Source organism: Mixophyes fleayi, chromosome 8 (assembly GCF_038048845.1).
Source record: "Mixophyes fleayi isolate aMixFle1 chromosome 8, aMixFle1.hap1, whole genome shotgun sequence".
NCBI classification, from domain to species: domain Eukaryota; kingdom Metazoa; phylum Chordata; class Amphibia; order Anura; family Limnodynastidae; genus Mixophyes; species Mixophyes fleayi.
In genome coordinates, this window is record NC_134409.1 from 108,323,586 (window position 1) to 108,339,818 (window position 16,233).

Here is a 16,233-nt window from a genome sequence, read left to right on the forward strand (position 1 = left end):
GCACAAAGAATAAGGGATAAGATCTGTGTATATATAGTATAAGAACAGATAATGATTATTGCATCCAGCATAGAAAATTAGAGATAAGATCTGTATATATAGAGTAAGAACAAATATTGAAAATTGCATGAGGTTGGAGAAATGGGGACTACTAGTTTGCTAAATATTCATGTGGCACATTTTACCCAGCATAAAATAAGTCTCCTTATTCCTAACCAGGGGACTGATTCATTAAGGATCTTAACTCGAGAAACTTCTTATTTCAGTCTCCTGGACAAAACCATGTTACAATGCAAGGGGTGCAAATTACTATTCTGTTTTGCACATAAGTTAAATACTGACTGTTTTTTCATGTAGCACACAAATATCAACTTTAAATTTCAGTGTACAAATAAGCTATCAAGTATTTGTGTGCTACATTAAAAACCGTCAGTATTTAACTTATGTGCAAAACTGAATACTAATTGGCACCCCTTGCATTGTAACATGGTTTTGTCCAGGAGACTGAAATAAGAAGTTTCTTAAGTTAAGATCCTTAATGAATCAGGCCCCAGGTCACTAGCAGAAGAAAAAAAATTATAGTGAACTTTCAATTGTTTGTCACCATTTACTAATCCTGGTTTTAGTGCTGAAAAATGTTTTCCTTTCCACTCCCAACCTGTCCTCTTTTTCTTTCACTTTCTCTTGTATAACTTCCACATTGGTCCTGCTCTGTATTTTCAATCAAAAATTACTTTGTATTGTGACATTATAAAGAGCGTAACACAATGATATTAATATTTTAATGCACTTTTTAAAGCGTATATACCCAATTGTAAGAGTGGTGAAGTGTTATAAAGAGGGTTTGTTTCTGCAGTGCACTCATCTGGTGGTGGTATTGCTTTAAGAAACAGTAGTCTAAAAATGCGATATTTCCTCTTAGGCTACACAAACAATAGTCATAGAACGTGACCACAAACGTAACTCTATTGGCTATAATCCCTTATCAATTTCAGACTACCCAAATGGCATCCGACTCACATCGGCAATCCCGGGAGCTGATATAAAAGTTCTGATAAACTTCAATGCACCAAATCCACAAGATCGCAAGAAGTTTACCGACGATTTGAGAGAATCCATTGCAGAAGTTCAAGAAATGGAAAAGTACAGAATAGAGTGTAAGTACAAAGGTATATAACCTATGACTTTATTCAAGAAAACTAACCTCACCTGCCACAAAGAGTATAGTGGAAATATTGTGTATTCTAATGATGTAATCAGTAAGAAAGTGACTATAGGTCATATAGTCAATATAGTCTTAATCATATTGTCAATAAAACCACAGATGAAAAAGGACTACAGTGCAAAGTGAATAATATATAGCAATTTTATTACCTTTCTACACATTAACAATCTGAACAGAAGTTAATGATCACTCTATATTCAAATCACTTTATTTTCTCCTCATCATCATTAAAGGGATTTTTCATATGTATTAATCACATATATATAGTCAAAATATTTTTTTTTATTTTCCCTAGCACAATAGTCTACTATTTTTATTGTTCCTGTGATGCAAACCCCCTAAATCTGCATTCTTTTGGACATTGTGCCAATAGGTTTATAGGGCAGAGAGCCTCCTATTGGTGGATTTGTGGCACTGAGACCCTATAACTAGATGTTTATAAGATTGAACATGTCAGCCTTGTGTAATACAAGTAGTAATGCAACAAGTAGAAACTAAGCCACAGTTTTTAAAATATTTTTGCCTATTTAAGATACCTGTGCTAGTCTGCCCCATAAGCCCACCCCAGTGTACAGGTCATGTTATTTAAGAATGACTTGGTCAACTCAAGTCAGTGAAGCACTAAACAATGAGTTCCTGAAATCAGGATTTGAAAATTGTCTCATTCTCTTGTTTCGAAATGACAATCCATTTGGTGGGAAGTGTCTGTAATCCAGCTAATATCTCCCATATGCCCATTCTGTTTGCTTCAGCGGAGCTAGAGAAGCAGAAAGGAGTGGTGCGTCCGAGTATGTCTCAGTGCTCAAGTTTGAAAAAAGAATCTGGTAACGGCACGTTGAACCGGACATGTCTAGATGACAGTTATGCCACCAGCGAGGGCCTAAAACGCAGCGCTCTCAGCAGCTCCCTTAGAGACCTCTCAGAAGCAGGTAAGATTCCTCATATTATACCTGGTTATGAGCTTAATATACACAAATATGTATATTCAATCTAAATATACCATAATTTGTGCTGTATACAGCCGTAACCCTGAAATGAGTATTTATTTGGTTTATTTCCTTTTTTTTTTCCTTTTTTTTTTTTGTTTAATTATTTTAAAAAATGAACTATTGTAGATTACTATGTATACATGTAACGGAGAGTGAAGACAGTGGAAAGCGTAAGTGGATTTGTAGATTTAGATGCAGACAGACCCAGGTCCATGTAACGATCGCTTCATGTGTATCCTGTGCTTTCGTGTACCCGTGCATTACATTCGATGAATGAAATGGAGTGAAGCCCGTCTAAATTCACAATTGCCACCCAAAGCTGTACTAGATACTGGCCCATTTTTCTAATGTCTTCTGTCTTACATCAATTGCGCCTAGCGCAGCAGATTGACATTGAGCTGACTGCAAGTCACATGACTGCTGAAAAGTGGACCATGATCTTTTATCAACATTAATAATCTGTTGATGGAGTTATCCATCGTAAAACTGCCCGATTACACCCTGTCATCAGGATAGCACTATACTGTATACGTTCTGCTCAAGGCATATATATGCAAGAATACTGAACACAGAGAGACAAATAGTAATTATTGCACATACAAATAGAAATGTCATAATACTGCAACAATTATATGGCTCTAATGACAGGTGTATTTATTATTTTGCTTGTCTGTTTTCAAGCAAGATAGCTAAACAACATACCCTGTTTTGAAATAGTGATTATTTTATTCTGTAATGTAAAACATATGGCTGTAGTTGCCTCATACTCTACGTAGGAAAGTAATTACAATACAGCAGAACTCAGAGGAGCAGTAGAAGCGCCTTCATTTATCTGCATATATCTAAAATACAGTATATTTGAAGAGCTATTTTCTCTATACTGCTGTATGTCTTTATTCCACCCATACACCTTACCCAACCATGTTTTTTTTTTGTGTTTTTTGCATACTTTTACCAACCCAAATAGTTTTAAACTATTTAGTTGATCTTCCTATGAACCGGACATGTGTATTAATCCACTATATCCATCTACATCTCTGTTACTTCTTCACAGCACCATTTTCAGTGTAGTCATCTTGTAATATCCATTACTAGGTTTTGTTGAGATGTCATTGCTTGTCAACACCTTCACAGCCTTATCTGGTCCCCTATAGCACATAATTATCCCCTCCTCCGTGCTAACCAACCAGATTGTTATCTTGCCTTTCTACCAAATTATCCTGTCCACCATAGATCATTGTATCCTCCACACACTATCACCTTTTGTGCTGGAGTATGACATTATCCCATCTATACCTTCATGACGTAATTTATCTTCATTATATTCCCAGTCCTATCCCTTCCCCATGCGCTGTATATTTCCTTCTACCTTATAGTCGAAGTTTAAATGTCCCTAATAGTCCCTGTCATCCCAGTCTAATATCTATTCTCTTCACTATTTACCTTAAGTGACGCAGATTCACATAGAGGATATTTTGGTTATTTAAGTTAAATAAATTAGATATCTGAATAAATACAAGACAAGCAGACCAAGGAATAAGGCAAATGGGTTTAAATATTTCATAACTTACAGAACCTTTTTCTTGTTTTCTTTATCAGATTAATTTATATCCATCTGTACAAAGCAGATCTGGGGGTAAATGTATCAAGCTCAGAGTTTCTGGTGGGTTTGAAAAGTGGAGATTCTAGTTATCATTTATTTAGTACATTCTACAAAATGATAACTAGAATCTGATTGGTTGCTATAGCAACATCTCCATTTTTCAAACCCGCAGATGCATACATTTACCCCCTGCTATTGGTTGCAAATTTGTTCAAATCAGGGAGCTAGTTGTTCTTTCTTAAAAGCCTGCACCATGTTAGGTCAACCCATTCAATGTTTCCATCAAAATACATATAAATGTAAGATGAACTTATCTTCCCTGGTTGCATTGATCATATGCAACATGTTGGAATGGCAACACATCTTCTGTGACTTAAAGTAGAGCTGCAGGGGAATATAGCATTTTGCAGGGATATACCTTTTCTGACCACTAGTAGAACCTTGGGGGTCATGTTAGTTGTGCTTCAGGAAAGACCTGCTCCCGCCAGTATAAGCACGGACAAGTTGGATAATACACACATTGAACTGAAGCCATGTCAACCGCTAAGTTCAGGTTGTATACTTTCACACACCTCCAGGCTTTTGTGCCCGTGGTAGTCGATTTACCGAACATGACAATGCCGACACCAACTTCAAAATGGCGATGACTAGAATACGACATAGATGAAATAAAGACATACTATAATTTAGATGCCCATCGTTGTTGCCATTGTCATGTTCGGGAACACGTACCCCACCCTTTGTGCCGACACCAGTGGGGTTAACTGTCTCTTGAACCATAGGTTCCCATGTATTGGACCCAAGTTCTAGTGGTATTTGTCTTCTCCTTTAGTATATGGAATTCATTTAATGAGACACGCCACTTAAAGTCTTTTGAAGAGGCAACAAGCTAATGATAACTGTCCTACCAAGAGGTTTACATATATGATGATTTTACATTATGTAGATAGTTGTGAGACAATAAATGACATTCCAGTATGGTAGTTCTCCTTCAGCAAAAATCATCTAAAGTAACTGCATTCAGAATGTGCAGCATGAAATAACCTCCTGAAAGACTAACAAGAGTCTCTGTTATGTGCCTTACAGCCTAACAGTTTGCACCATTTTATTATTGGGGTTTGAATTCTACATACGATGCGCACACATAGCAGATTAGACAGTATGTCTCCTTAGGTAGTTTTCTGAACCCACAGTGCATGTTGCAGTAAAGTGAAGGTCTCTCCCCTGTGACTTCCACTATTCTCCTTATATAGCTGCAGCGGCCCACTGTATGTTGTGCTGGAGGACTGGAGACAGATGGCTGGTGGATTTCAACCACTGGAAAAACATGGGGTTAGATTTTTGTCTGAGATGGGGTTTAGTGAAGGCTGCACCTGATTGGATGCTGCAGTACCAGTACAATCAGGGTCTGTCTTCACTACACATCTCTTCCAATACTAAGGTAACTGCACCGTGAGTCACTGAAATAATTAGGCTGTAGAATTATTATCTTCAGAACATCCATTGTGTGCATAATTAGTTAATTCATTCAAGGAAGTTATGCTACTCTCCACTAGTACCACTCATTATCATTAAATATTTGTTTGCCTATTTGGAGCAGATGAAACTCCCCACACCTGACACGAGGGAACTGACATAGCAGAAATATTACTGAGTTGAAATCCCTGCCAGGAACCTAATGACCTGTCTCTGTGCTGTTTTTGTGTCTGGTAAAATGAATGTCCCTGCCACAGTCCCTTTGTAGCCCAGTTATTCCTCCCTTCATGATCAGAGCAATCAGGCTTTATACTCAACTTGACTAATTCAGCCTGAGATAGGGTTCTATCCAAAATAATGCTGGGCTGTGAAAGAGAGGAAAGGTACCTGTCCCGAAGCACCCAGATAAAATAACCACTTTCCCCCCCATCTGTTAGAGCAAGGGGAGAACTTGAGGACAGTACATGGGGACTGCAGAAACAAATGATTGCCATGCCATGTCCAGTCCTAAAAAAAGAGGCTACAGGCAAACCTTGGGATGAACAGTCCTATATAATGTGCAGTAAAGTTAAATCAAATGTGGAGTTCAACTCTGTCCATTAATTTGCTATGTGAGTGTGGGCTATTCAAGGATAATCATAGCTGTTGAAAGTGATATATTGGTTGAATTGGTTGAAAAATATTTACTGCCCTAGAAATAAATTACATTTTAATTTATTATCATTTATTGCATTTGTTAGTGCTAAGTTATTGGAATATTATTGTTCTTTGTTTTGATTTGTTTGGCTGCACTTGCCAGTTCTGTTCAGTACCTACATCTACATGGACACACCCATGACATCATTGCAAGTATAGGACTATAGATACAATGTGTATTATTGGTTTTGAATGCATTCGTGTTAAGAGTGTTTTTGGTATTGTATATGTGGAATATGGTGTAAAATACTGTTGTAGTTCATCAGCGTCATTACAGCAGGAATATATTTTAGTGTTTATGTAACATATGAGAGTTTTAGGTCTATAGTTTGATTTTTAATATTCCGTTAATATATTCATAGTAGACTGACGTACTTGGTCACGGGCTTGTGTTACTGGAAATGGATCTAGGTTTGGATTAGAATACATATAATTCTTCTACAGGGGTGTATTCCAGAATACAGAATATGACTGTTCTTCTAGAGATATCTTGGCATTGGCATTTATTCAAAACCAACCAGCTAACTGAAATGAATATATATATATTTTTTCTTTCTTTCTAAAATCTAAAATTAGAGATGTGTTAGTCTTTGGCATCGGTGGGCATGAATGTTTTATTTTTCTTGAATGTAAAATGATCAGACCTAGGGGGCCTGATTCATTAAGGATCTTAACTTAAGAAACTTCTTATTTAAGTCTCCAGGACAAAACCATGTTACAATGCAAGGGGTGCAAATTAGTATTATGTTTTCAACATAAGTTAAATACTGACTGTTTTTTCATGTAGCACACAAATATCAACTTTGAATTTCAGTGTACAAATAAGCTAGCAAGTATTTGTGTGCTACATGAAAAAACAGTCAGTATTTAACTTATGTGCAAAACAGAAAACTAGTTTGCACCCCTTGCATTGTAACATGGTTTTGTCCAGGAGACTTAAATAAGAAACTTCTTAAGTTAAGATCCTTAATGAATCAGGCCCAGGATCTCCAGCCATTTACAATAGTGATATGAATTTCTTAAAGTTGTGGATTATAAGTATCTTTTTCAGTAAGTGTAATCCAAGACTATAACGTTTATCTATAACGTCTCGGGGGCCTTGTACACTAGGCAATTCCTCCTTTCCTCATTCTACAGTGAATGTGTAAGACTACAATCTCAGAATATTCTATGAAGCTACAATGAAAGGCAGAAAAATAGTTATCCTTTCCACAGACACATAAATACACCTCGGTATTATCTTACTCATTTCATCAGTACAACTATGGCAAAATTGAAAGGACCAATAAACAAATAACACCCTGAAATGAAATGAACGAATGAACGTTATAAAGAAAACATATTGTTTATGAGAAAAGATGTTTCATTTCCATTCATTGCATCACTAATCACCCAGTGTCGTTTTGCAGCCTTTATTTTCTTGTTCAGAAACGGCAAATTCCGTGCAAGTAAGCTACTTTGTGTTGACATCGCTAGCTTAGCTGCCTCACCCATAGCCTGTGCCCCGGACTGTGCTCATAGCTCTTATTCTGCTGACGTAGAGATGCTAGATAACAAGCCGACATTTCATTTCTCATATTCTAATAGATTTCTGTGTGTGACTATCTCATCCTCTTGTCTCAAAATCAATCTGCTGCCGTCTGAGAATATATTTCAGACTTGACAGTAGTTACAGTGGATACAATGTCTAATGAATCACATAAAGAAAATGAACCATTAAGATTCTAGAGCAAGAGATGTGGCATTATCTTTCTATGTATTTATGTAAATAGTTAGGATCATTGCAGTGTCCGTCCACTTAGTGGCTCATTCCATTGGGTCATTCTGAAAGGTCACATTTACTAGATGGTCTTATGCCAAAAAAAAACAATTAACCCATAACCTTCTGGTGTGCAGTTGGCCATCGTGTGGCTCTCCACCCGTTGTGGAACTACAACTTTCAGCATGCCCTGCCAACAGCTCTGGTGAGCATGATTGAAGCTGGAATTCAGCAATAGCTGGAGATCTTGGTGTGCCTACCACAGCACTCGTGGGTAAACAGTTGGCATTACACATCTTGTGAAACGTGAGGCCATGTTCCTTAGACAGACGTAGGGGAGCATTTCTGTTTAGTGTTCTTGCTTAGTGAGTAATAAGCAGGTTGTCAGTCAGGGGCTTGTGTTACCCAGATCTTGTGTTGATCTCTAATCTATGGTATTGCATGTCCTGGGCAGGCAAGCGTGGGCGGCGCAGCAGTGCAGGATCGCTAGACAGCAATATGGAAGTAAGTAGGATGCCTAGCTGGATGTGATATGCATTTGAAACCTTTCCTTTCACTTGAACACTTTTTTGTTCCTCTGTATTCTGCTTGCCTCAGATATTGCATGCCTGGGATTCTCACTCTGTATCTTCCAAACAAACACTTATGATTTGTGGGGACACTATGGCTGCTTCCGGCTCCTTGTAATCCTACTAGCTCCTTGTAGCATGACTTCACCACACATGACTATCTGCTTCCTTCTCATAGTGGTTCTGGACCATTAGCTGGCTGCTAACACTCTTTCCTCACTATCTTATACTTTTAATGAAGCTCTTGACTGTTTCATGCCTATCTGTCAGTTTAATGATGAATACTATAAAGCTGTTAATTAAGCAACTATATTTACAGGATAGCAGAGATTGTACCTAGGTAGACAGAAAAACATCAATATAATAATTAACTCAATGTGGATTTCATGAGATTTCATTCATCTTGAAGCCATTAATTTACACTGGTCATGTGTTCAGCCGCCTATCTTTGTGTGTTCACCTCCGGTAACTTGTGTCCCATGACTGCCTAATGACCATCCCCTTAAGCCCATGCCTAGACGTAGTACATTAGGTTTAGCTAATTTCTAGTGCGAGTTTAGTCATCCTGTAGATAAGGTCTAGCAGTGCAAATGGTAAAATACGATTGTAATGATTGGTTCAGCTTATTCCCAGAGCTGCTTAAAGCTACAGTGTAACAAACAAGTGTTATTTAGTGGGATTGTGTTAGATTAGGTATGTAGCTGTAGTTCTAGTCGTGGGTGTTTTTTGTTCTTAAATTTTAAAAGCTTTTCGCACATCTAGTAATTGTTTTCTATACTTTCTTTTCAGGGGTCCATCATTAGCAGTCCTCACATGCGCAGACGAGCCACCTCAACTCGGGAATGTGCTTCTCGTCAGAGTATACCTAACTCTTCCTCCCTCCTAGGTTCTTTGTTTGGTAGTAAGAGGGGGAAGCCATCTTCCCAAGGCCACCTGGTAGCTGGACCGCCACAACAGCAACATCCTACATTGATTTCACATCAACAACACTCGACAAGTCATCACGCGGGACAAGCTGAGGGGCAGACACAGGCACAAGTGCACGCACAACACTCACAGTATTGCCACATGCAGCAAAACCCACCCCCATATCACCATCATCATCACTACCACCCTCCCCAACACATCCAGCAGCACCAATACCACCCACACGGGCAACATTCTTCCCACGCCTCCTACATCCAGCACCCTCACACACAGCACCCCCACTCCAGCCACCAACCATTGCCTACTCACTCCGGCCACTCAGCTCATTCCCAGCATGCACCGCAGCATCACACTCAGCAGGTTCCTTCTACATCCACAAGCACGAAACCTAAACACAGTGGAATTAGCACAATAGTTTAGACGTGTCATTATAATAGAACTTCCAGCAGGGAGTTAAGAGTCGGTGAAAATAAGAATTATGTCTCCTTAACATGTGAGAACATACATTGCTTTCATACTGAGAAAGACAATTTCATGGTATAAATAAAGTTTTAGTAAAAAAAACTGACCATTATTTATTATTTGATTACAATATAGAATTAGTAAGTATACAAGGGAACGACCTAGTTGCTGTGTAGACAATAAACAAAAACCCAGCTTTAGTGTGGTTTATAATACTATTTATACAATGCTCTTAGTTATACTGCGTGCGTGTACACAGAGACATTTAGCATCCTAATAATATACTGCGTTGCGTGTACACATTAGTACCTTAAATAATCGTACTTGAAAAAGACAAATATTTTATTTTCAATTCTAGCAATATGGACTCACAAGCATTTTCACTTATTGTAGTTAGACGGGAGAGTAAATATATGAAGAGGTTACAGTATTTTCCTAAAATCAAGCAATCTGTAATTAAATGTGCCAATTATCATAGCATTCTCTGTAACTGTCCTGGTTACACTTTGCTTGTACAAAGGATAAATTTATTCTTATTTTAAAACTTAATCTTATACACATCAGTATTATGCTGTCGTATTTCAGGTAAGCAAGCTAGCTAGGGAGAACATGCAGTTTATATAGTAACTGACCATTGATCATACAAATTCTCGGACACTTTAATGGCTGTAAGAACTGTGAATTTTCATTATCTACCTTTTTATATACATATATATATAAATATATATATACATACGGTTTGTAAACACATAGAACTAGATGTGTGTTTCATGTACTCACATAACCCAAAAGTCACGGAACCATTGTCTGCAGTGTCCTGCTGCCACCATTCATTTTGATTTTCAAACTATGATCGTGACATTTGAAACCTTTTTATAGCAGAGAATGTATTTTCAAACTTTTTTAGCAGTGTTTTTCATTCTTTTTTCCAAGTTGACTTTATTTTCTGTTGGCAAGTGCTACTCACTGGAGATTTCAGTATAATGGTTTACCCTCCCGAAGCCGGAGATCTCAGTCCCGGAGAGTTTCTGCTCTTCTCTCTGTTATCCATCAATTGTCATCGTAACTGTACCCAGAGTTGTTCTTGGTGTAATGTAATCATGTTAAATTTCTTGCTTTTCATTGACTCTCCAGGATGTAAATTGCATTTAAAATAACAATTCCCAGGAGATTAAGGTTAAAACCGGTATGAAGGATGCTCTTCATTGTAGCAAGGATGAATAACCGAATCAATGCATTTCTTTTTTGTACCATCCCCCATTGCATATATCTCAGTAATACCAGCAGAACAGTAACTAAACACTTTGTGTGTCTCTGAGTAGGCCGATTAGAACAGAGTTTACCATTGTTTCTGAATACGTCTATATATATATATATATATATATATATATATATATATATATATATATATAAAACATGCATCATTACTCTTTACCTTTGAATCTGCAAGAAAATATATGTCCCAACATTGTTTTCTGTCTTTGTTCCCTAAGCTTTCAGAGTAATGAGCAACGTACAGCAAACACGTATGTTGCTGAGACACATGCCAGTAAAAGGTTGACTCATGGAACAGTTTGTGTCTACTTTCTGTACCTGCAAGAATCAGAGACTGTGTCATACATACTGTGCAACTTTGCAGATTACAGAATGCCATAGTTGCCAAATGTCCTTTACTAAGATTTGAAGATTTGTCCCTGTTAGTGTATATTACCAGTTATTTTTTTAATATTGACTAACTGCAGTGTCTGCTCTTATTCCATGTGCTGTCCACCTTAAGATTTAATGGGGGAGATTCAATTTTCCGCAATGTTCCCGAGAAAATCGCAGCTACGCGTTTTTTAGCGTTAGTACGGTTAAAATATCCGCTCATTTCTGCTGGCAGCTCTATGGGGCGTGAGGAAAAATGAGCGGATATTTTGCTATATAAAAATATACGCGTGAGGTGTCTTTACGGACGTTCTGGAGACACATTGCGCGTACTTTTTTCGTATTGAATCTCCCCCAGTGAATATGATTATTTAAAATACACTAGAATTTTTAGAATCTTGTCCAGTGGTTTGATCAACTTCTTGCATACATGCTTAACATTTTGTCTTCATAGATGCCCATTACCATTAGTAAAATGGCCCTGATTTTTTTCAAATGTTGGCAACTATGTCATGATGTGAGAAGCAAAACAATCAGTATAGATTCCAAGATTCTCCTGATGTATAGGGTCTCTGTTGCTTGCAGGCTATAGAATGCTTCTCGTCTGTAGCGTGCAGCCTTTAGAATACTCCTGATGTATAGAGCCTCTGTTGCTTGCATGCTATAGAATGCTCCTCGTCTGTAGCTTGCAGCCTCTAGAATACTCCTGATGTATAGAGCCTCTGTTGCTTGCAGGCTATAGAATGCTCCTCGGCTGTAGCTTGCAGCTTTTAGAATACTCCTGATGTATATGGCCTCTATTCCTCGCAGGCTATAGAATGCTCTTTTGCTCAGTGGTCGAAGTGGGGGTGTAGACAGTGGTAGGCCATGCCACTTATCTTACTACCTTCATTGTAAAATTATAAAATTCCATTCACTTACATTCCCATTACAGTTTTCATACCACCATTTCTAAATGTCCATACTGCTGCTTCTAAATTTCCACTTCGACTACTGCTTTAGCCATATGGTCTCTGTTGCTTGCAGGCTATAGAATGCTCCTGATGTATAGGACATCTGTTGCTTGCATGCTATAGAAAGCTCCTGATGTATAGGACATCTGTTGCTTGCAGGTTATAGAATGCTCCTGATGTATAGGACATCTGTTGCTTGCAAGCTATAGAATGCTCCTGATGTATAGGACATCTGTTGCTTACAGGTTATAGAATGCTCCTGATGTATAGGACATCTGTTGCTTGCAGGCTATAGAATGCTTTAGAGGTATAAGGTTTATGTTGCTTGCAAGCTATAGAATGTTCTTGATGTATAGAGTCTCTGTTGCTTGCAGGCTATAGAAAATTCCCACCACAACATCCTTCTGTTCCTTGACACTATAGAATATTCTTGTAAACTGTAGAGACTCTGTTTTTTGTTATTTATTGAGTGTTCTTAGAAACTGTTATTTGCAGATTATAAAGTGTTCTTGTATTCTGCATGGACAGTGTTCCTTGTGGGTTATAAAATGTTCTTGTAAACTGCAGATATCATAGTTGCACAAATTGTTTTTTTGTTGTTTAAAGCTCTCAGAGGCTCAGTTCTGTTCTACATAGTATATAGAACTCACTAGTAAGGGAAAGAACATCTGTTTTGCATGTCATCTACAGTAAATATTCTGATACTACATTCTAAATAGTGTATATTGCAAAATATATCAGTATTATTGTTCATATTAGCCGAGGTAAGGTTTTAACATATTAAAATATGTAGCCTTTCCTTCTTACCTCTGTACTTTATAGTAGACATTATATGTAATTTATGTGTTATTCCAGGAAAGATCAATCTTCACATGCTTGTTTTATTTAAAATTTGTACACTATCCCAAATATACCTTTTGCTAACTTATTATGTTCAAACATAATTGGCACAACAGCCAGTCTGATATCATAGCAACACTTTGCTATTGTATAGAGATCACATTGCCCATGAGCACATTGGTTGTATTCTGCAGATATTTGCCTTACAACAGCCTGTGGTAGGTGTACCAGCCTTGGTGCCTCTAGAAGTATGTCAGTGTGGTACATATAACTCTGTGTATTAGAAAATAATAAAATATTTACAAAAGTCATTGGTTTATTGATTAAAAATATATACACGTAACTAGATATTTAAACAATTTTGTACGCACAAGGGGATAATAGGTAAACACTATTGAGGGTACTTGGTGAGAGAAGCCCCGCCTCTTAGTAATCGACTGCAAATCAGAATGGCACAACGTGATGTTATAAGTGATGTCATTGCTGTTGAAATGTACAGAGTGGTCCTCTGGTCCTTTTAAAAATGGAGTAGATGGTATTAATGTATAGTACTAAAAAGCTATTGCAAATACCAAGAAAAATTTCCATGGCACTTGAAATTTAGGACATAATTGCCTACTTTCCCGGAATGTCCGGGACACTCCCGAATTTTTGTGAGCTCTCCCGGACTCCCGAGAGAGCAGGCAAAAAGCTGTCTCCGTTGTTGAAGATAGGTGGGGGCGGGGCTAAACACTGCATCGTGGCCCCACCCCCTGCTGTGATTGGCCGAACTTGCATAGGATTGATGGGGCGGAGCCTAACGGCACACCACACATGGCCACGCCCCTCCCGGACTAGCTGCCTTCAAAAGTAAGTATGATTTAGTAAGAGATATAATTGCCGGCAATGTGGTGTGCAGACATTGTGCTGAGCACATTGCCACAATTACGGTAGGAATCTCTACTCATTTTTCCTCACACACCTCCGAGGTGTCCTGGGGACGTTCCATAGACACCTTGCGTGAATCTCCCCCGTAGTCACTGTGTTGTTCGTTTGGTCTATACTTATTAACTGTTCTGTCGCTTACTTCTATAGTAATATACCTACAAATTGGCATACATTAAAAACATTTGACAGGCTGCTACAAAAAGGTATCAATAAAGTTATTTTTAAAGCAAAACAACAAAATGAAAAAAAAAGAAAAAAAAAAGCTTCATCTTTCCTGGAATGACCAAATAATGTATATGTATTTTTTAAGTTAAGAATGAAATGTACACTGTAAACAATAACAAAATAATAATATACTGTACATGTATTGTAGAATGACACTCCCCATGGTGCTGCATGTAGCGGAGACCTCTGGTTTCTTAACATAAGCTGAAATTGGCAGCCAATATTTATACATATATGTATATTGAATCTCTACTTGTTGACTTGCTGTGTCTCCTGAAGTTCCGCATGAATTTGTTATGTTTTCATTGTAAAATATCATTGCACTTCTTGCCTGCAAATAAAGAAGCGACTGCTCTGTATATATACAAAAAAGGAACTAACTGCAAGATTACAAAGGTGGGATTGTGGATATAGGACCAAGTAGGAGCTATAGGTGACTGAACATTGTACATAGTGTGTATATTACAATTCCGTCTGCAGTTATACTGAGGTTGCATACAGTACCTATCTCTTACTAGAATCCTGACATAAACATTGCATTCTAGAACAATCTGAAGATTAGTTCCTGAAAGTAGACTGTTAGAACCCCATTAGATGGATCGGTTTCTGATGGGGCACAAGATGCATTTTGTAACTAATGGAAAGAGAGGAGTGCTTTCATTTTAATATGCATTCTGTTTGTAAGTAGTAACAAACCCTATCGATGTACAACTATAACTGTGATCATGTGGACTAACTCAATAAACCATAAAAGATGACAGTGTTATGTATTTCTGTGACATTCCATGCTTGACGCAAGTTTAAATAAGGTAAACAGACCTGGACAAGTTAATCTGAGGTGCTCTGCCTGTTGCTGGATCCCATTTATTGCGGATCCCCCATAATGCTTAGCCAGCCAATCAAGGCATTTGTTGATCAGCAGGTGGTTATTTTGTATTATGTACTATATATATATATATATATATATATATATATATATATATATATATATATATATATAAAAACACCTCTAATATATCTAATATATATTAGAGGTGTCACCCGTAGCAACCAATAAGATTCTAGCTATCATTTATCTACTACATTCTAGAAAATGATAGCTGGAATCTGATTGGTTGCTACGGGCATCATCTCCCCTTTTCCTTTTTAGAAAGTTTGATAAATCCAGCCCCAATTGTCTTTCCCTCTACACCCATTTCAGGGAGCGTTGCTAACAATTTGATCAGGTAGGGGTGATAGAGGACAATGTGGAGAAAGCAGAGTTAATTGTAAATGTAATTTAGCATATTTGTGGCATGGTGCTCCAAACAGAAAAATGCCTTAGTTCCCAGTATTACAGATAATAGATCCTGTTGCTCAAGTGGCAACATACACATTAACAATGTACAATATATATTTTCCTAGTGCATAAAACTGTGATTCCCACGTGATACATTTGTGCTAGGCCATATGTGTCCCAAGAATGTATGTGTGATAGGTGATGTGTTTCTAGAAATTAAACTGTATTCATCAAAATATGGTTTCTCATATTTTGGTGAATCCAGTTTAATTTATAACAATATTGTGATACAGATATGTCACTAGACAAATAAATAATGAAATGTGAAAAACATTGGAAATCAATGGAAGAAAGCGTCCTTACTATACATTAAAGAAACAGTGGATTTTACTATCCTTTTTATGTACATTTAGGACAGTGTCATGTTGGCAATTTTTCAGCTGCGTTTTTCCACATTTTTTTTTATGAGAAATTTTTCTACAGCAATTATCTGTTGCTGAAAATTGCTACTTTAAACATTACAGGCCTGAGTCTTTAAGGAAAGTAAGGCAAAAAAAAGTAGTAAATGTTCTCTGGGACAAACCATGTTACAATGCAAGGGGTGTATATTAGTTTATTACTTTGCACATAAGATAAATACTGGCTGTTTTTTCATC

At 37.4% G+C, this 16,233-nt stretch overlaps 1 protein-coding gene across 15 annotated transcripts in view; it reads left to right on the plus strand.

Moving 5' to 3' along the window:
• The window catches only part of IQSEC1 (IQ motif and Sec7 domain ArfGEF 1), a 492,717-nt gene extending 481,441 nt beyond the window's left edge, over positions 1-11,276 (plus strand). For 10 of the 15 annotated variants that reach the window (XM_075183122.1, XM_075183120.1, XM_075183124.1 and 7 more), the window contains 4 exons: positions 996-1,169; positions 1,978-2,154; positions 8,203-8,252; positions 9,107-11,276. In XM_075183122.1, coding sequence (XP_075039223.1) covers positions 996-1,169; positions 1,978-2,154; positions 8,203-8,252; positions 9,107-9,664 — 959 coding nt within the window. In that variant the 3' untranslated portion in view covers positions 9,665-11,276. Of the gene's footprint in view, positions 1-995; positions 1,170-1,977; positions 2,155-2,340; positions 2,385-8,202; positions 8,253-9,106 lie in introns of all 15 variants that reach the window. The other 5 variants (XM_075183123.1, XM_075183121.1, XM_075183131.1 and 2 more) reach the window with 3 other exon arrangements.
• The last annotated feature ends 4,957 nt before the right edge of the window (positions 11,277-16,233 follow it).